Source organism: Ranitomeya variabilis, chromosome 2, assembly GCF_051348905.1.
Source record: "Ranitomeya variabilis isolate aRanVar5 chromosome 2, aRanVar5.hap1, whole genome shotgun sequence".
NCBI lineage: Eukaryota > Metazoa > Chordata > Amphibia > Anura > Dendrobatidae > Ranitomeya > Ranitomeya variabilis.
In genome coordinates, this window is record NC_135233.1 from 1,018,770,929 (window position 1) to 1,018,792,369 (window position 21,441).

Consider the following 21,441-nt stretch of genomic DNA (forward strand, 5'->3'; position numbering starts at 1 on the left):
CGAGAGGAAGGCAGCACTACTGTGGTACCCGAACTCCTGGGGTGCCATACATGCGCAGATTGAGATCTTGGCATCGAGATCTCATCTCCTGAGATCAAAATTTGAGCATGCGCAGCCTCTGGCTGAGTGGATCTTTAAATTATTCTGGGCAGATATTTAAAACATACCTGGCTGCAATTGTGCAACCAGGCTTTGATTTATGCATAGTTGATTTGAGTACTGACACAGTTGAGCTATGTTGGAAGCTGGCTACTCTCTGAGATGCAAAACTTCTTTCTGCAATTACTCTCTCAGATGGCCTGTCCTCTGCGCAGCTGATTAGAGAGTCAGCACAGCATAGCTGAGCTATGTTGGCAGCTGGTTGCACTCCCTGCTGAGCTTTCCTCTGTACAGCTGATTGTGTTGGAAGCTGGCTGAAATCTGACATTAACAGGGAGAACATACAAACTCCTGCTGCTAATATTTTCCTATTTGTATTCTGTGCTGTAGACTAATATAATTTATAGTCTTAAAGGGGTTGTCCACTACTAGGACAACTCTTCTCATTCCCCACTCTTGGCTCTGATAAAATAAAAAAGCCTATACTCTCCTTCCATGCTGGCATGGTTCCTGCGGTGTCCGAACTTGTGGTCCCGGGGCCCTCTCTCGTGAGGATGCATGGTATGTGAAGAACGGCACCCAATCAGGCTGGAGTCACTGTCACCACCATCGTACATATTGACGTGAAGAGGAAGTCCAGGCTGCAGCTGATCTCTGACTTCCTCTTTATGTTCAATTCGACAGAAGGTGGAGACAGCGACGCCAGCGCTGATTGGGAGCCTGGCACGATGTGTCATACAATTGCACGATAGTCCCGGGACCATGAGTGCCAACTTTGCAGGAATGCGTGGAGAAAGAGAAGGAGTTGCTCTTGTAATGGTTTTCTGAGCTTAAGAGAAATATCTGTACTCACTATATGTGTCTGAATTGGGCCATTTTGCAATGTGCACACTGTCAGGATTCTCCGCTATTTACAGTAAAACTAGGTGGTCAAGTGGTAATCAGATTCTTATTCGCTTCCCTCAATGTTCTTTGAGAAAAGGAGAAAATCCAACCCACATGTGACCACAACTATACAAATTGTATCCTTGCAGCAAAGAAAATACTTCAAGGCCATCAGTTCTGATGAAGGTCCAACATTAGAACCGAAACGTTAACTATTTGGATTGTCATTAAAAGAATTTATTTTATTCACTGTAATTTGAGTGTCAAGTTCCTTACTTGGTAAATGGTAACGAGTTGGAACCCTACTTGAGCAGATTAAATCCTAACCAGGGAGTACCATATACCTCTACAGTGAAAACAGAGGGGAATCTTGAAAATATGAACATTGAACACCATTGTGAATTGGCAATTATTATTATTATTATTATTTATTATTATTATTATTTATTTATATAGCACCATTAATTCCATGGTGCTGTACATGAGAAAGGGGATACATACAGGGTTATAGATATCATTTACAGTAAACAGGTTTACAGTGACACACTGGTACAGAGGGGAGAGAACCCTGTCCTTGCGGACTTACAATCTATATGTAGTCACATAAAAGTGCACGCAGAAATTTCACTTGAGCCCAGAAAATCCCTTTTAAAATCTATTATGGTTTTCCAATTTACCAATTAAAAATGTTGGCATTTTGTGATTATTTTCTCCTGTGACAAGCAACACTCAATTTGGGAGCCTTGTGGTACGTGCATCAGTCACACCACCCTGCGTTGCTGCCTTTTCGTTTATACATGCTCATTCTGATACTTATTAGTTCTCAAAAAAAAATTCTCAAAAGTATATCAGCAAATATACACAAATCTGCTCTGTATTTTTTACCCATTTTCATACTTTTTTATGGCCAAGATAGACTACCAGTGCAAACATAGGGTTAAAGAGTACTGCTGTCTGCCACTTGATAGTATCTGGCAGTCATGTGGTGCTGAGGAGCTGGGATTCTGCACACACCTATGTAATATCAGACATGATGATGATAGTATGCTGGAGCTGTAGACAGACACTGCACCCTACTCATGGCATATACAGTGTATATCCCCAGCAGTGCGTTATATGCATACGGTCAGATGTCAGGGTCCACACATCCGTGCTGCATAGTAGACATCCCAGAAGAAGATGTGCAGATCTGAGGGCTCTACATAAGGTCCACATGTTAGTCGTCAGAATTAGCAATGTTGCTGTGTAACGGGCACAATCTACCAGCTCCATTGAAGGATTCTTCACACTGACTCTCTGCTCAGCCATAAAATACAAGCAGCCTTAATACAATAGGAGGATAATACACAGGGAGGGGTTATGGGAACAGAATTCCCATCCAAGCTGTGCTTTGATGCCTGCCCTCCTCACTGCTCTGTATCTCAGCCCTCCTCCCTCTCTCTCTCTCTCTCTCTTGCTTCCTCTCTCTGTAGCTCTGTAACTTTGCTTGTTCTGCACATACCCTCGATATGTCTTTCTGGTGGATTTATCCTGTCTTGGTCACTCTTTGCACCCTATTCTATTCCCAGGCTTTGAGGACGTACCCATCAAATGAAGGTAGGGGGCTGTCAAATATCTTTCTTGACTTTACTGGGTACCAACTTAACAGTGATGGATAGAATTCTACCTGGTACACCTCATCTGCTATCTATCTATCTATCTATCTATCTATCTATCTATCTATCTATCTATCTATCTATCTATTTATCTACCCATCACTGATAACTCTTAGTTACTTTAGAAGACCTATAGGAGTGTGGCTTAAGGGTCATCATCATGATCCTTGACCATGACCCATGTTAGCTCTTCACAACAATGACCGAGAGCTTCATGTGTAAACTCTTGTTAGCCATATGTACTCTGTTATTAGCCACGTATATTTCTAGTGGTCATGTGTCCTCCCTTATTAGTTAAAGCTACTCTCTTAGTGGTCATGTGTAGTCAGTGACCATATGTAATTTTGTAGTGGTCATATGTACGTACCCTCTTATTATTTATATCTACTTTCTTAATGGCCATGTAATATCTTAGTGGATATGTGTCTTCTCTTAGTGGCCATATGTACTGAAATATTGGCCATGTGTACCCTCTTATTAATTATTTCTACTCTCTTAATGGTCTTATGTACTCTCGTACTGGTCATCTGTAATCACTTAGTGGCCATATATACTCTCTTAGTTGTCATCTGTCCTCTCTTAGTGGTCACTTGTACTTTCATACTGGTCATATGGTCATATGTACTCTCTTACTGGTCATATGTACTTTCTTACTGGTCCTATGTACTCTCTTACAGGTCCTGTGTAATATCTTACTGGTCATATGTACTGTCCTAATGGTCATATGTACTCTCATACTGGTCATATGTACTCTCATACTGGTCATATGTACTCTCTTATTGGTCATATGTACTTTCTTACTGGTCCTATGTACTCTCTTACAGGTCCTGTGTAATATCTTACTGGTCATATGTGCTCTCTTAGTGGCCATATCTACTCGCTTATTGATCATGTGTACCCTCTTATAAATTATATCTACTCTCTTAGTGGTCTTGTGTACCATCTTAGTGGCCATATGCAATCTCTTAGTGGTCACTATTACAGTACAATTATTTTTTTTTTTAAATCATACTCATCAGCTTGAAATGGGAGGTGTATTCTTGCTTTGTTTCTTTAAAAAGGGGTATGGTAATCCAGCCGGTGGTCCATGCATTTGAGAAACACCTGCTAATGAAAGAATTAGCAGGAATGGGACCCTTTCTACATAATGTTTGGCTTGTAGAGTGATTCAGCTAGCCAGGCTCCATGGTTAGAGATGATAACCTACACTGACTGTTTCTAGGTGCAGACGAGTGTTCTGCGTGCTGGCATTATGGTCTTACAGAAGCTCAGCGTTTCCCCAGCTGTTTGCTCCAGGCTGTCCATAGTCCATGTGGCTGTGAGATAAGAGTTGTGCCTACAGACCACTGTAGTCTAATAATGAATAGTGGGGTCTATCGTGCAGACTTTGGGGAATATTTTAGCCTTTTACCTAAATATTCTGACCGTGATTTACCACACATGGATATTAGGTGCATACATTTATATATGCCCAGCTTGATAAGATGTGAAGCTGCCTTTCAATCCTTGGTTGGCTTTGTATGATTTCATCTAGACGGGACAAAGAGGAAACTTTTATTGTCCCCCTGTGACATGTATTATTAATAAGTCCGATGAATGTGACCGGCTAGAGACGGGTGGAAGAGACATATGATGGCGCTGCCAGTCCGGTGTGGGCTTTATCTGACCGTGCAGTGAACTGTCTAGCAGAAGCTCCGAGAAGAAGAGGACTGGGATATTTATAGGGAGGGAATGATGGAAATATCTGAATGTATGGCATATAGACAATGACGGGGTATTGGGTCACACTAGTCAATTATATCCTTAGTGCAAAACTATACATTGCTGTATTTCTGTATTTTACCCCACGCTGTCCTGCTCCACATCAACCAAGTGTCCCCCAGAAGAAAAGCCTTCTGATCTGTGCAACCCAATCAGCAATTCCATTTACTGATAGGGAATCTATAGGGAAGGGTTAAAGAATAGATCTATGAGCTAATCACAATTTCCACAAGTGCTTCTTTCTGTCTGCAGACGGTTCCTGTATATATCAATCTGATACTGTATGTTATTAAGGACTATGGAAAGGTTTGCCTCACTCCTCCGTAAACGTGCTGACGTGCCCGTGGGATGGCAGTGCACAGGTACAGACATAGCAGGGCTGGAGTTGCCCGGTGCAGTAGATTAGAGTTTGCAATGTGCTATTTGTGGTTTGTCCACTACTACATGATCAGACTAAGGTTCTAGCCTCATAGAGCTCGGGAAGGAGGCCTGCAGGACACGGATTTCATGGATGAGTGGATGGATGCCTTTATCTTAGCGAGAGCCATTACAGACGATTTATTAAGTAAAATGTGCCGGAATTTTATCTCATTTTGCACCAAAACTGTAATTAGTGGGAAGCTGTGGCTTAAAATCCGACAATGTTTGCCGAAATTTTGGAGCAAAATATTGGTGCAAAATAATCCAACCAATAAATGGCGTAAAAGGAGGCATATTTATCATCCAGCATGAGCCACTGGTGCATTTTCAGACCATCGATTCTAAGAGCAGGTGCAGACGACCGTATTTTTAGTCTGAATGCAATCTCACAAAACATCGCACTCAGACCAATGTTACTCAGACTGAGCCGGTGATAGGAAATAATTACAGTTTGATTCGATTATCGGATCGCACTTGGCCATGAACGTCAATGAGTCCGTGGAAAACATCAGACTGCACTCTGATGACATCTGAGCGAGGTCCTATTTCCATGGAGTGACAGAATAGAGAAGATGGAGAATTTTTTTTTTTTTTCATGTTCTCCTCATCCGAGAAAATCGGATCACACTATGCTGACACTCTAATTAAAGTTTGATCAGAGTGTGATCTGCATAATCGCCCCAATTCTCTTGGATGTGAAAAAATGCGCTGGTGTGACTCTAGCCTAAGGCAGGAATTTATCAAGCGGGACTTTTGAAAGTCAGATTAGCATGTGGTTTTGTTTGCGTTTTTGCACCAAATTTATCCAGGTGCTGCATGATATTTGATATATTTGGTGCATTTTTAGATGTAATATTTCTGTGTAACCCTGTTATTCCAATTTTTATACCACTTCCCACCTGGGTGAGTTAGCTTCTTTTTTTTACATTTTTTTTAATAAGTCACTATCCATAAATCTGGCTTGCAACTCTCTTGCATATCTAACCATTCCCACATTTAGGCCTCATTCAGACATCCATTTTTCACATACATGTTCTATCCTTGATATTCACTCATACAGGCAACACATACCCGTTAAAGTCTATGGTTCTATTGGGTTTTTTTGCAGACGTCATGTCCGCAGAAAAATGACAGACACATGTCCTGTTTTTGCTCAGAGTCACAGATCAAAATTACCAATACAAGTCTACGAGGTCGTAAAAATCATTAAAATCACCAACACCTGAATGCGGCCTTACAAACACTTTCAAAAGTGGTAAAAACTACATAAAATATCAAAAAAGGACACATTTTTTTTCACAAAAGCAGTATGCAAGAAAACCTTGCAACTTTTTGAATCCAGAAAATTGCCATGATAACTTGTTGCCTAGTTTAAAACTATCTGGATATTAGGCTGGATTAGTAAATCTGCATTCATATTTCCAAAAAATCAAGAATGGATTGGGCAAAATTAGAATTTGCCTGTTCTCCCAGATTTTCCTAGAAAATGTGATCCTTGGAAAAAGTTATTCTCTGCAAATTTAATGTCTTATTATACTCCAGACCCTAGGGCATAATAAACGTAATATGTAAAAAAATGGAAAAATGTTTATACTCACCTTTGTGGTCAGACCACTCTTCACTGCCACCTGTCTGGTCCTCATCTTCTAAGACCCGCCATGCACGCTGACATCCCAGGGCCTCCTACACTGATCAGGGACCTTCGACTCTGATGAGGCCCAGGAAAATTCCGTGATGATCACAGTAGCATGACGTTACGACATGCGCCATAACCTTACGCACGCATCTGCAGAACCATCTAGGGCTTCATCAGAAGTCTCAGTCAAGTGTTAGAGACCCTCAGATTCATGCACTCTTGGCGGGGTTCAAAATATGTGCAAAGGACCGGACGGGTGATGGCGAGACCTGAATGTTTGGAGAGGTGAACTGTGAGGGCCTTTTAAAAAAAAAAATTACATTTTTTTAACCTTTTAATGGCCCTTAATGGTTCCAAAAAATGGCAGCCAGTGACTTATCATGGGTGTAGTGTTAAGCCAATCAGCCAGCATATATTAGGAAATGACAAAATATTGGGACAATAAGTTTTTGAATATCATGGGATAATAACTGAATAACATAATGTATCTAACTGCTGGATATGTACTTATTCCCCACTATCTGCTAAATCTGTGCCATACTTTATTTTTCCATTCCCCTTTAGGGGTTTACTAAATTTACGATGTTGGAAAAAGAAGATAAATATAAATACAATGTACAGCAGAAAAAGGTCCAAAAATTCCACCTTCAAAAGACACAGTCATAACTGTAGCTGACGAGAAGACAGCTAATTTCTGGAAATAAACCATTTTGTAGGAACATAAATGCATATTATAGTACAAAAGAGGAATAGGTTAATGACATGGAACGTATGAAGAAACATGGTGCAGAACGAATGTCCTTGCAGATGACTAATACTAGAACCTTTTACAATACCATATATGTTCTCCAGTAGGATCTTATCATCTAACAACCTCTGATGGAGCAGATTCATGGCGTGTGGTCCTCGAAGCAACTCATCTGGTTTCCATAGTAGATGCATTAATCAATAGATGACAATTGAAATTGCCTAGTGGAATTTGCATAACATGTGGGAACAACGCCTATGGGGGGACCTGTAAAATTAGAGCCCACAACATGAGTGGGGGAAGTTAATGAGATCCCATATTAAAAGATGTCCAAACATATGTTGGTTAGGCATAGTGCAAAGTGTACGAGAAAGAATAAAAATTAAACGTGCTTAGCCAAGACCTTCAATTGATAAAGTACATACGGCACTGCCCGTAGTGGGTAATCCACCCATGTCAGTGGAACAATGACAAATGCCAACATATAGAGGCATTGGGTGACTTACTTGAAAATGTAATTGATTACGTTTTTGATGCTATATGTGATACACCAAACAATTAATATCAGTTATAAAACATGTGATAGTACTGGACCACCGAACTGTAACACACGGAGGGCTCTGCCAGATGGTGGCCCAGATTGTGTCACTATATTGATTCATCAGGTATCAGGCTCAGAATAAGGCATGATGTAGAAACAGCAAACAAGTTCAAAGAACAGTTTTGTAAGGCAAGTTCTGAACTCGCAATAACTTGGCAAGAATGACTCTCATGGCTGAATCCCTTAAAGAGTTAATCCACAATTTTTTTATTTTATTTTTTAACTAAGGGCTTAAAAACTAACAGGCAGGTAGTTGCTAACTACCTGCTTGTTCCACTTTGCGCTGGCACAGAACAATGACCTACCGCTCCTGCCAACAAATCAGCTGTTCCATGTCACCAGAGCAGCTGCTTTTCTCCCAGACTGCTCTGTTAATGGCGTGTGATTGTCAGCATAATGCTCATTGACAGCAAGCTTCCTGCAGTTAGGCAATGGGGGGCTGGCTGTCAATCAGCATGGCGTCTGACGTGACACCCCATCAACAGAGCAGAGGGAAGAGAAATGGCTCCTCTGTCGACGTGATGTCAGTGGAAGCAGCTGAATCGCCTGCAGGAGCGGTCTATGTCGGGTGGAGATTAGGTCTGGGACAGCGGCCAGGTAGGTGGCATATACCTACCTGTTAATTTTGCCCAGGAATGTCCTTGATATACCCTTTAATTAGTGGGCAGGGATAAAGAATATTTCATTTTCTTTTACAATTGATTTTCTTAATCTTGATTATTTCCACAGTAATAAAGATTCAGCTGATGACCCTCATGAGAACTCTTAGGTCTGGCTGAAACATTCTGAAAGGAAAAAGTCGCCTTTCAGTCTCAGTCCGATAAAAACTCTGAAACTTCAAGTGATGACACCTTCACTTCAGATAAGCGTGACTGTGCGCTTTACAACAAAATAATCTCCAGCAAACATTAAGCTCTTCCTAAGCATTTACTGTGGAAATCCACCGAACTGACGGACTCTAACTTAAAGGGGTTATCGGGGACTTTTTTTCTACTGAGGCTAAGCACTTATCGCCAATTAGTTACCGACTACCTGTCTGTCTTTCATTGCAGTTAGACATTGTGAAGCCGGCTTGTCAGTCACCAGGATGAGGATGTCAGCAGTGATGCTCCAGTGACAGATAAGAGCAAAAGAGAAGGAACTGCTCTGCCGACATGATGTCATAGGAAGCAGGAAAATCGTCAGTATTACGGTAGCTGTTCGTGTGCAGCTGCCTGCCCATAGAGAAAAAAGTCCTGGATAACCCCTTTAGTGATCGAAACTTAATATCTAACATATGATTACCCCACTTTGAATTGTAATTATCAGTAATATTATTCAATATTTCACTCTGCATATTAGTATATATCTTTATATAGGGACAGAGTGGTCTGGTAATCACTGAATGGATGAGTAGCAGGTTAGGATCCCATCATTTATATAGGGCTAGCCTATATGCAAAAGGACCATCTTGTGGGCAGCACGGTGGCGCAGTGGATAGCATTGCAGCACTGGAGTCCGGGGTTCAAGCCCCACTAAGGACAACATCTGCAAAGAGTTTGTATGTTCTCTCCGTGTTTGCATGGGTTTCCTACAGGTACTTCGGTTTCCTCCCACATTCCAAAGACTAGGGAATTTAGATTGTGAGCCCCAACGGGGACAGCGATGATAATGTGTGCAACATGTAAAGCGCTGTGGAATATGTTAGCGCTATATAAAAATAAAGATTATTATTATTATTATTAAGTGTTTAGGATAGACAGATCCTAAAAAAATGGGAGTTGTGAAAGAACTGGTTAAAAAAATTCTTTCTGCTACTTTGTGATATTCAGAGTCCATCATTTGTATCTAGGAGAAAGTCATCATCTGGTTTTGAGGCAGAAGACATTTATTTCCCCTAGAAGAAAAATACAGTATATCTCAAGGACATATTCGAATTTATTATTAGTAGGACCTCAGTTTGGTGGGATCACGAGATCTAGCCGGCATCAGCAGATCCTCGGGCGTTTACTCATCGATATGTTAGTATTGTTTTATGATTAATAACCTCATAACGGAGGGACATCGCACACCATCATTAATGAGACAGTCATAAGACAACCGTGTGTGTGTCCCTGATTGTTCTCCCGATAATTTATAATCCTGATGACGATCTACCTGATAAATTAACAGGTGCTGATAAATAAAATATATAACTGGTACAAATAGATAATAAGATCCTTAAGACAACACGTTGGGGACGAAGAACACACGTTGGATAATACTGAACCCCAATGAAGTCCTTATAAATCCAGTGACCGTCGATAATGCCAATAATTCTTTCTGCCCCCCTCCCGTGGATCTTGGCCGATATAAACAGCACATTGTCTCAGATTAATTTTTTTTTGAAGAATGGGAAAAGCACAATGTATTCGAGACTCTATGTCCGTGTAGTTTGCATGTGAGGTTCTCATTATTAAAAAATCTGGACCCTTTTCAGTGTGATTTTAAAGGGTTCATGTGAATATTAAAGCATAGCATTTTAACTGGCTGATCTGCAATACCAGACACAGCCACTGGACCAGAGTGGCGCTTTTTCTGGAGTAAAGATGGCATGGTTTTTTTTTTTTTTGTACTCTCATTTAACTTTTTTAATAAGTTATTTCGATTTAGCACTTATGCAGTGAGGATGACACATTCTGTAACAAGGTGAATGGATACAATTGTCCTTATGGAGGAATGTGACTTTTAATATTTGCTGTAAACTCAAGCTATAGACGCATTTTCCACATACCGCGCAATGTCATTTTCAGAGTGTTCCCTAGAACATTCAGTCAATTAATTGTTTTCTTAGTATCATATTCATATTGCAGAAGACTGGCCAATTAACATTTACCTGCTCCAGTAACTGTCCGTAGACCTGCACATAATTCATGGAATCCAGCCCATAATGAGGGGTCAGAGTAATAAGGTGGTGACAGATAGATGTGCTTGGCGACTAACTCCAGCACCCGCCACAGTCTCTCAGTGCTTGAAGATGTGAAATTAAGACATTTATAACTTTAAATCGGATGTCTGGGATTAGAGATGTCGCTCCGGACCATGACGGGCGCTTTTTTAGGAAATAGGCAAATCCTTCTTATTTTTCCAGATATATCCTACACAGAATGCTCGGCTTAATTAGACTTTCTTGTGCAAAAGATTTTTTAAATGTGGGTTCTGGGATTAAAAAAAAGGGTCTGATTTTATCCCAGAAAGAGCCCATGCACTACCTGTGCACTGGGGGCCTCTCCCATAGCTGTCCATTTCTAGCCCCCAGACAACCCTTGTAGTATGCTGGATACATTTCCCAGAAACTTTTAAAAGCTGGAAACATTCGACTTATTGCTATAGATATTAGTACGATTAGCGCTCATTATGGCTCCCACCCCACACCTGGTCTGCACACATGTCCCGCTCCAAAGACTGACAGCAAGCAGGAGGAAAGCACCAGAGGCGCCATGATGATTACACAACTAGTGTGGATGCTGCTTGCAGGGAATGTAATTATCATTCATTATTCTGTTTACTGGAGGTGGAGATTGTTACTAATGAAAGTGTGAAACAATGGGAGAGTCTTTGCTGCTTGGAAAAGACTATTTATCCTGGTGTTTATACTTCTGTCTCCCTAATGTTCCAGCATCACCAGTAGGGAAACTCAGGGGTTAAAATAACGGCAGCAAGTGTACAAGAAGTGAGCTTTTATATAGGAAAAGTGGTAATAACAAGTCTACACTAGTTAATCTATCTAATTATCTATCTATCTATTTATCTATCTGTCTGTCTATCTATTTATCTGTATATCTATCTCTTTATCTTCCTATCTATTAATCTATCTATCATCTAGTTATCTGTATCTATCTTAATATCTATCTATTTATCTATTTATATATTATCTATCTCTTATCTACCTATCTATCTGTCTATCTATCCATTATCTATCTATCTATTATCTATCTATCATCTATCTATCTATCTATCTATCTATCTATCTATCTATCTATCTATCTATCTATCTATCATCTATCTATTATCTATCTATCTATAATCTATCTATCTATCATCTATCTATCTATCTATCTTTCTATCTATCTATCATCTATCTATTATCTTCCTATCTATTCATCTATCTATCATCTAGTTATCTGTATCTATCTTAATATCTATCTATTTATCTATTTATATATTATCTATCTCTTATCTACCTATCTATCTGTCTATCTATCCATTATCTATCTATCTATTATCTATCTATCATCTATCTATCTATCTATCTATCTATCTATCTATCTATCTATCTATCTATCTATCATCTATCTATTATCTATCTATCTATAATCTATCTATCTATCATCTATCTATCTATCTATCTTTCTATCTATCTATCATCTATCTATTATCTTCCTATCTATTCATCTATCTATCATCTAGTTATCTGTATCTATCTTAATATCTATCTATTTATCTATTTATATATTATCTATCTCTTATCTACCTATCTATCTGTCTATCTATCTATTATCTATCTATCTATTATCTATCTATCTATCTGTCTAATATCTATCGATCTATCTATCTATCTATCTGTCTTTCTATCATCTATCTATCTATCTATCTATCTATCTATCTATCTATCTATCTATCTATCATCTATCTATATCAGTATCTGTTTATCTATCTATTTCAATATTTATCTATCTATGAATATAGAAGGTACATTTACATGCATGAAAATGAAAATAATCTACACACTAAAAGCGCTGCAGACTGTACATTGCTATAATACAATTCAATCTGGATAAAACTAGGGTACTGCCGTGTCGGAGGAGCCCTCTGTTTCTATGGTGTTGTACGAAGAATTAGCCACTTTCCGGGATGATTGGCCACTGGAGACACTCTTCCATTACAGTCTATCAGACGGATAAGTTGCTGGAGACTTTATAGTTACTTCATGGCCGTCTGTTTCAGAACTGACAGTAAACCAAGGAAGATCCTGACTTTACATCCACTATTAATAGCAGTGAGTTATCGCTTGTTCATTCTTTGCTGCTTTTTTGGGTTGCTATGCGATATCTCTTTGACCAGAGGGAGAGCGTGGGATCTTCTCTACCAGATACAGTTGTTATACGGCCTATATAACAGTTTTGTGGATCATTTAGTCTCCATTACTATGGCACGCATTGCATGTACAGTACAATAAATTAGGAATTTCAGGAAAAAGCTTATGAGCCATAGAATGGTTCGGATAGATGTGTGTCCTTTCTTACCCTTCATCTTGGCTCAACATATCCTGAGCAGAGATGAGCAAATTTGGCAGAATTTTAATTTGTCAGATTCGCTTGAGTTCGACTGGGAAATTCAGTTTGCACCAAATTTATTCTTTGGAAATAGAATAAGCTCTGATTTCCACAGAAGTAAAGACATTCATTATGTTGTGGGATCTCTAAACCCACAGCATTAAAACAGATGGACTAGGAAGAGGTTAAATGCAATTTAATATTAAGCACACTTCTCCCCTAACCTGTCATAGCATCCTAGTATACCTCCATAAGACCCCCGCTGCCGCTCTGGTCTCTTCTTCACTCTCCCCCAATGCCAATGACTTTGATGCACGTTATGACCTCAAGTTGTGCAATACCCCTTGTGGAGAGACACACATTATGACATCAGAACAGATATCTTATTTTTGAGACCCCTTTCTGGCCAATTTGATTCCAATAAAATAGCTACCATTTTGCTGGATTTTCTTGAATCAACCTCCCAAAAATTAGGGTTTACTATAATTCAAACATTTTTGAAAATTCTAAATTAACTTGAGAAGTTTAGACTTCGTTAATTCCTTAATCCTGACATACTGTATATCAATTTCATGATACAGGTCCTTCTCAAAAAATTAGCATATAGTGTTAAATTTCATTATTTACCATAATGTAATGATTACAATTAAACTTTCATATATTATAGATTCATTATCCACCAACTGAAATTTGTCAGGTCTTTTATTGTTTTAATACTGATGATTTTGGCATACAACTCCTGATAACCCAAAAAACCTGTCTCAATAAATTAGCATATTTCACCCGTCCAATCAAATAAAAGTGTTTTTTAATAACAAACAAAAAAACCATCAAATAATAATGTTCAGTTATGCACTCAATACTTGGTCGGGAATCCTTTGGCAGAAATGACTGCTTCAATGCGGCGTGGCATGGAGGCAATCAGCCTGTGACACTGCTGAGATGTTATGGAGGCCCAGGATGCTTCAATAGCGGCCTTAAGCTCATCCAGAGTGTTGGGTCTTGCGTCTCTCAACTTTCTCTTCACAATATCCCACAGATTCTCTATGGGGTTCAGGTCAGGAGAGTTGGCAGGCCAATTGAGCACAGTAATACCATGGTCAGTAAACCATTTACCAGTGGTTTTGGCACTGTGAGCAGGTGCCAGGAAGCATGAAGTGCTCCAAAATCTCCTGATAGCTAGCTGCATTGACCCTGCCCTTGATGAAACACAGTGGACCAACACCAGCAGCTGACATGGCACCCCACACCACTGACTGTGGGTACTTGACACTGGACTTCAGGCATTTTGGCATTTCCTTCTCCCCAGTCTTCCTCCAGACTCTGGCACCTTGATTTCCGAATGACATGCAAAATTTGCTTTCATCAGAAAAAAGTACTTGGGACCACTTAGCAACAGTCCAGTGCTGCTTCTCTGTAGCCCAGGTCAGGCGCTTCTGCCGCTGTTTATGGTTCAAAAGTGGCTTTACCTGGGGAATGCGGCACCTGTAGCCCATTTCCTGCACACGCCTGTGCACGGTGGCTCTGGATGTTTCCACACCAGACTCAGTCCACTGCTTCCTCAGGTTCCCCAAGGTCTGGAATCGGTCCTTCTCCACAATCTTCCTCAGGGTCCGGTCACCTCTTCTCGTTGTACAGTGTTTTCTGCCACATTGTTTCCTTCCAACAGACTTACCATTGAGGTGCCTTGATACAGCACTCTGGGAACAGCCTATTTGTTGAGAAATTTCTTTCTGGGTCTTACACTTGCAGCGCCCCAGAGTCCTGGTCGTTGCAGTACTCAGGTTAGCATCCTCAATAATCAGAACCTCCCACTCCCGTCTCCAAGACTTTACACGTGCGGCGCCGATTCTTTGGAATGCACTACCTAGGTTAATACGATTAATCCCCAATCCCCACAGTTTTAAGCGTGCCCTAAAAACTCATTTGTTCAGATTGGCCTACCGCCTCAACGCATTAACCTAATTATCCCTGTGTGGCCTATTAATAAAAATACAACAACATAATCATGTTCCTCCATCATGTTCTCATACACTTTATGCAGTTAATAGCCCTCTGTGTCTGTACTGTTACATACTTAGGCAGTTAACTGGTTCATGCAGCTTTACATGAACACCCGAGCCTTACACTATGGCTGGTCCAAATAACTAAAGCAATTGTTACCATCCACCTCTCGTGTCTCCCCTTTTCCTCATAGATTGTAAGCTTGCGAGCAGGGCCCTCATTCCTACTGGTATCTGTTTTGAACTGTGATTTCTGTTATGCTGTAATGTCTATTGTCTGTACAAGTCCCCTCTATAAGTTGTAAAGCGCTGCGGAATATGTTGGCGCTATATAAATAAAATTATTATTATTATTATTATTATTACTGTGGCTTCGCCGCTAAGGGGAGCCATAGTACGTTCGATGGCACCGAAGGAGTTCCTCCAATCAGGTATCACAGACACCAATATGTTTCACAGCTGGGCCTCCGGGGGGAGCTAAGGGTGCTATTCATTAGGCCACTCCCCACCATAGTGGGTAAACTGGGGGTCAGGCAGAAAGTTAGAGAGAACGCTGACGGGATTGAACGGAGCAACACCCTGTGGCAGAGGGTGTTGTGAAGGGAGAGACTGTAGGGTCTCTGCCAGGGGTGGGATCCTGGCAGAGGCTTGGCATTGAAAGAACGTAACGGGTCCGCGCAGGCTCCTGGAAGCGGCGGGACTCAAGAAAGGACTAGAAGCGAGATAGATTGTGCTGAGTGAGAAACGAGATCAAGCAGAAGGAGAATACCAGCAGGGGTTTTGTTGAAAGAGGCAGCACCTTGCTGAGGCGCAATACCGGTGGCCGGAACGCCGAGGGAGTGGATTAGAATACAGCTTCAAGCCATACTCCAAACAGCGGCAGGACAGTCGGTCTCAGGCGGGCTGTCTACCACATATCACCTATGAAGTCTTGGGGGGCAATTGCGGGAGAGGGGCGACTCTAGGGTCCCGGAAGAACTCCAGGCCTACCTGACAAACGGGTGCCATTCCAACCTGAATACAGGGAAGGGGTGGATTACAGAGGAACATCAAATCAAGTTGTGAGGGAACTTAAGAAACAGACACAACCGTTGTGGGGTTACTTTCCGTGAGCACAGCAGGGAAAGACTACAACACATAGCGCTAGAAGGAAGGCACAGATTTCCACCTGAGAGGAGAACTCTGGAGGTGCCATTGGACCGGCCGGACTTGCGCAGCCTGGTGAACCGTATTCTGGACTGAGGACTCAGAGATCTCCAGTAAAGAGGTAAAGAGACTGCAACCTGGTGTCCTCGTTATTTACCGCGACCTGCACCTCACAACTGCACCGCTACATCGTTTACTACCACCTATTACACCGGACGTCCCCCACTGACGGACAGGGCCACGGACCGGGTCTAGCCACCGTGACAACCCCGAGACTGAGACCTAGAGGCCCGGCTCCGGGTACTCCTCGGCCCTGCGGCGGTGTGGGGGCGCTCCAAATCTTGGCGTCACGAACAGGATCTACTTAAGCCTGAAGAATCAGGTCATGTGTGCCTTGGAACTGTGATTTACTGTGATTTACTGTGCTTAGACTGTACTTTATTGCAAAGACTGTGGATTGTCACTTGCCGCCAAAAGTTCGCGCCAAAACCGCCGCCATTACAGCGCTAAGGAGAGCGCAGGAGAAGAAGGGCGTGGAAGTGGGCGTGAACAAGCTGAAGAGCGCGAAAGACAATGGCCGCCCAGTCTAAATATCTCGGCCCCTTGAGGATGTGTCCGTCAGCAGCCGAGATCCGCCTCCTGATCCTCAATGGTGGGCAGAGACAGAGAAAACGAAACCGCCCACGAAGAAGAGAGCGGGAAAAGGACCAGGAAGAAGGAGCGAGCGACATGGAGGACGCCATGGCGAGCCGCCCGGAGCCGGAGCGTGGGGTCGGAGCAGAGGACTCCCCCAGCCACCCGGAGGGGCACCGCAACCAGGCCTCCACCGCTGATGCTGAATTCCTGCAGGCCGGAGTGGACGAGCTCAGCGACCGACCCCGGCGGACGCAGCTGAGCACCGAGGCCGGGTGGAAGAAGGCCATCATCAGGAACCTCACCGGACATCTGTCGGCAGCCTCATCTGGTCCGGAGCAGGGAAGAAGTCCCAGCGCTCCGAAGCTGGAAAGCAAGGCCCTGCCGGAAAGGGGTATGCTGCAAGCAGAGATGACAATGTCGCAGCACAAGGCCCCGCAGCCAGCGTTCCAGACCCCAGCGGAGGCAGAGCAGACCGGCACCGGAGGGACCGCATCTGAAGCAGGTATGAAAGACGACCCTGCCCTGACGACCGACACCACTCCAGTGACTGCTAGTGCCACAGCTGCTGACTCCGTTCCAGTGACTGATCTTGCAGCGGCCGCTACCTCTGCTGCAGCAAATGCCCATACTCAAGCTGCGCAGACCTCCATCGCTGCGCATGATTTAATCGTACATGAAAGACGGATTAACGGCGTTTGTCCAGCACTGGGTGTAACCCTGGACCTCACTTTGCCCAGGCCAAGAAGGGTTAAGTGCCAGGTGCAGCCCTGGAAGCCGTCCAACTAAACCTCGGAAACCTGAAACTGTAAATAGTTAACTGTTTATTTCCTTGCTGTTTTGCTGCTAAAACCCGTCCTGGTTTTAGTTAAAGACACTTTGCGAAGATGCCATTCCGGAACCTTTGCATGAACTGGTAGGCTGAGAAGAAGAGCTACCTCAGAAAGACTTGATCTCCTCTTAAAGGGGAGGTTAGAAGCGAACTTGAAAAGTGATACTGTTTCCGAACAGTAATGTATGACGATGCTCTGAAAGAAATGTAACCATTTTACATGAAAAGTTATATGTGTTTAATATGTTTGAAATGTGAAACTTGAATAATGTTCTTCAAAAGGAAAGATGCAGAAAGCCTGTTGAGGTAGACTAGAGTTCTGCATAATTAGAAACGTAAGAAAGTAATAATGAAGGTGAGGATAGAAGGTCAACCCTGCGTCCCCATAGAAAGTTACTTTGTTACTAAGGACAGAAAGCGAACCCGTAGGGGTTAGAGAGTGAGTCCTTAAAGGAGCCGAGTAGAGCGGGCTCAGAGTTCTTTAAACGAAAGGAATGTTATGTCTATACTATGTATAGTAGCGAAAGGCAGTAGGCCCTGGCTGAACGGGGCGGTCCTGTAAAAGAAAGGAGAGGCAGTAGGTCTGGTGCCATAGGGACAGGCGGTCCTGCAGGTTCAAAGTAGGAGAATGTGAAGTTACCCTGCCCTGTAATGTGATTATAGGAAGGCCTTTGGTGAACTAAGAGTGTACGTTTCTTAAAGGCAATGTTAACTTATTGTTCTAGAATTTGCACTGAGTAGAATACCCGGTTGGGTAACAGGAGTTATGTATAGCCTGTAATTTATAATGTTGACTATGTTTGTAACGTTAAAAGTGTCCTCACCTCCCATAAAGGGAAGCCTGTTCAAGTATACTTATTGTTTTGCACTCAACAAAATTGTATGTCTGTTTACTAATCTGTATTGTTGTTTTTCTTCCCAGTCCCGGAGTACTGTGTTTAACCAGGGGGGAGTGCAGCGCCCCAGAGTCCTGGTCGTTGCAGTACTGTGGCTTCGCCGCTAAGGGGAGCCATAGTACGTTCGATGGCACCGAAGGAGTTCCTCCAATCAGGTATCACAGACACCAATATGTTTCACAGCTGGGCCTCCGGGGGGAGCTAAGGGTGCTATTCATTAGGCCACTCCCCACCATAGTGGGTAAACTGGGGGTCAGGCAGAAAGTTAGAGAGAACGCTGACGGGATTGAACGGAGCAACACCCTGTGGCAGAGGGTGTTGTGAAGGGAGAGACTGTAGGGTCTCTGCCAGGGGTGGGATCCTGGCAGAGGCTTGGCATTGAAAGAACGTAACGGGTCCGCGCAGGCTCCTGGAAGCGGCGGGACTCAAGAAAGGACTAGAAGCGAGATAGATTGTGCTGAGTGAGAAACGAGATCAAGCAGAAGGAGAATACCAGCAGGGGTTTTGTTGAAAGAGGCAGCACCTTGCTGAGGCGCAATACCGGTGGCCGGAACGCCGAGGGAGTGGATTAGAATACAGCTTCAAGCCATACTCCAAACAGCGGCAGGACAGTCGGTCTCAGGCGGGCTGTCTACCACATATCACCTATGAAGTCTTGGGGGGCAATTGCGGGAGAGGGGCGACTCTAGGGTCCCGGAAGAACTCCAGGCCTACCTGACAAACGGGTGCCATTCCAACCTGAATACAGGGAAGGGGTGGATTACAGAGGAACATCAAATCGAGTTGTGAGGGAACTTAAGAAACAGACACAACCGTTGTGGGGTTACTTTCCGTGAGCACAGCAGGGAAGGACTACAACACATAGCGCTAGAAGGAAGGCACAGATTTCCACCTGAGAGGAGAACTCTGGAGGTGCCATTGGACCGGCCGGACTTGCGCAGCCTGGTGAACCGTATTCTGGACTGAGGACTCAGAGATCTCCAGTAAAGAGGTAAAGAGACTGCAACCTGGTGTCCTCGTTATTTACCGCGACCTGCACCTCACAACTGCACCGCTACATCGTTTACTACCACCTATTACACCGGACGTCCCCCACTGACGGACAGGGCCACGGACCGGGTCTAGCCACCGTGACAACCCCGAGACTGAGACCTAGAGGCCCGGCTCCGGGTACCCCTCGGCCCTGCGGCGGTGTGGGGGCGCTCCACACTCTTGCTTGAGGGTGTCAATGATGGCCTTCTTGACATCTGTCAGGTCGCTAGTCTTACCCATGATGGGGGTTTTGAGTAATGAACCAGGCAGGAAGTTTTTAAAAGCCTCAGGTATCTTTTGCATGTGTTTAGAGTTAATTAGTTGATTCAGAAGATTAGGGTAATAGGTCGTTTAGAGAACCTTTTCTTGATATGCTAATTTATTGAGACAGGTTTTTTGGGTTATCAGGAGTTGTAGGCCAAAATCATCAGTATTAAAACAATAAAAGACCTGACAAATTTCAGTTGGTGGATAATGAATCTATAATATATGAAAGTTTAATTGTAATCATTACATTATGGTAAATAATGAAATTTAACACTATATGCTAATTTTTTGAGAAGGACCTGTATTCTCTTGGGAGATGGTTATACTGTAAGTGTGTGTAAATTGATAATTTTGTTTTCAAATCTGATCATCTTGAGGCCGACATCTTAAGATTTGTCATACCAGGAGGAAAGGTGAAGAAGGACACATGTGTAGGAGGGTCCCAAGTCATGCTATGCCCTCCATGATGTTCATATGCCTTCATATAGATGAAGGATATCCTGGAGGGCTATGTGTCTCTAATTTTTAGTTTGTTGGGTCGTCTCCTTCTCTCTGGTTTATGGCATCGATTTTGGAATAGCATTTTTAAGGTATGAAAACCACATTGTAGAGGAGAAAGTAGACCATTGTTAGGCCAGGTTCATGAGTCCATGATATATTATCTGTGCTTGGATCATAATGCCTGGCTATATTGGCGATTCTCCTGACCTTGACTAACTTCGTTATAGGCATATGTGAGGTGGTAGGCTTAGGTTAGGAAACCTGCCAGTCTCCGGATGTTACAATTTGACTCAGAACCTTATGACATAAATATGTGAACCCACCTGGCCCAGTGGAGACAGAAGGACAGTTCCAAAAGTATAGATGCCGAACAAGTCATGAGTTGGCCTCTGACAAGTAGAACACTTGAAAAGAGTGGACTGTAAAATATTAGAGGAAAAAATAAACTAAAATGTAAAAATCCAGAAATAGAGCTGCTAAGAAAAGAGCAGAGTAATGGAAGATGATGGCCGTATCCGTCCAGGTCATGTAGAGTTCATTGAACTGAAGGGCATTGACTTGTTGAAACTTGCATTCTTCCCTGAGTTTGGGATGTTAATGCTTTAAGTGTTATTTAGTTTCACAGTATTGATCATCTGATGTGAAACACTGGAAGAGAGCGAGGAGGGACTAGTGGTAATAATGCACGGAAGGGGTGGCTGGAGAAGGTGGCGCACAGTATTGACATGAATGGATGACCTCTGCTGCCTACGCTTTAGCAAAGATCTGTAATTTAAAAAACTGAAATTAAATGTAGACACTGCTTTTCTTTTATTAAACTTTTCAACTGGAGATTTTTTTTTATTATTATTTTTGCCTTACAGACATACAGTAATATTACATTTCAGAAAATACTGCAAAATTAATTTGAAGTGGAATGCAAACTTTAGCGTGACACTTCCTATTATATTTCCACTTACTTTTTCATACTGTTTTGGGCATCATTCTGACATTGGATTTTCACAGAGGTGCTCTATCTGTGGTTGGAACGTG

General features: G+C 42.5%; 1 protein-coding gene across 3 annotated transcripts in view; it reads left to right on the forward strand.

Moving 5' to 3' along the window:
• Positions 1 to 2,382: 2,382 nt before the first annotated feature.
• The window catches only part of LOC143808546 (ephrin type-A receptor 3-like), a 401,286-nt gene continuing 382,227 nt past the window's right edge, over positions 2,383 to 21,441 (forward strand). For 2 of the 3 annotated variants that reach the window (XM_077291319.1, XM_077291321.1), the window contains exon 1: positions 2,384 to 2,580. In XM_077291319.1, coding sequence (XP_077147434.1) covers positions 2,493 to 2,580 — 88 coding nt within the window. In that variant the 5' untranslated portion in view covers positions 2,384 to 2,492. Of the gene's footprint in view, positions 2,581 to 21,441 lie in introns of all 3 variants that reach the window. The other variant, XM_077291320.1, reaches the window with a different exon arrangement.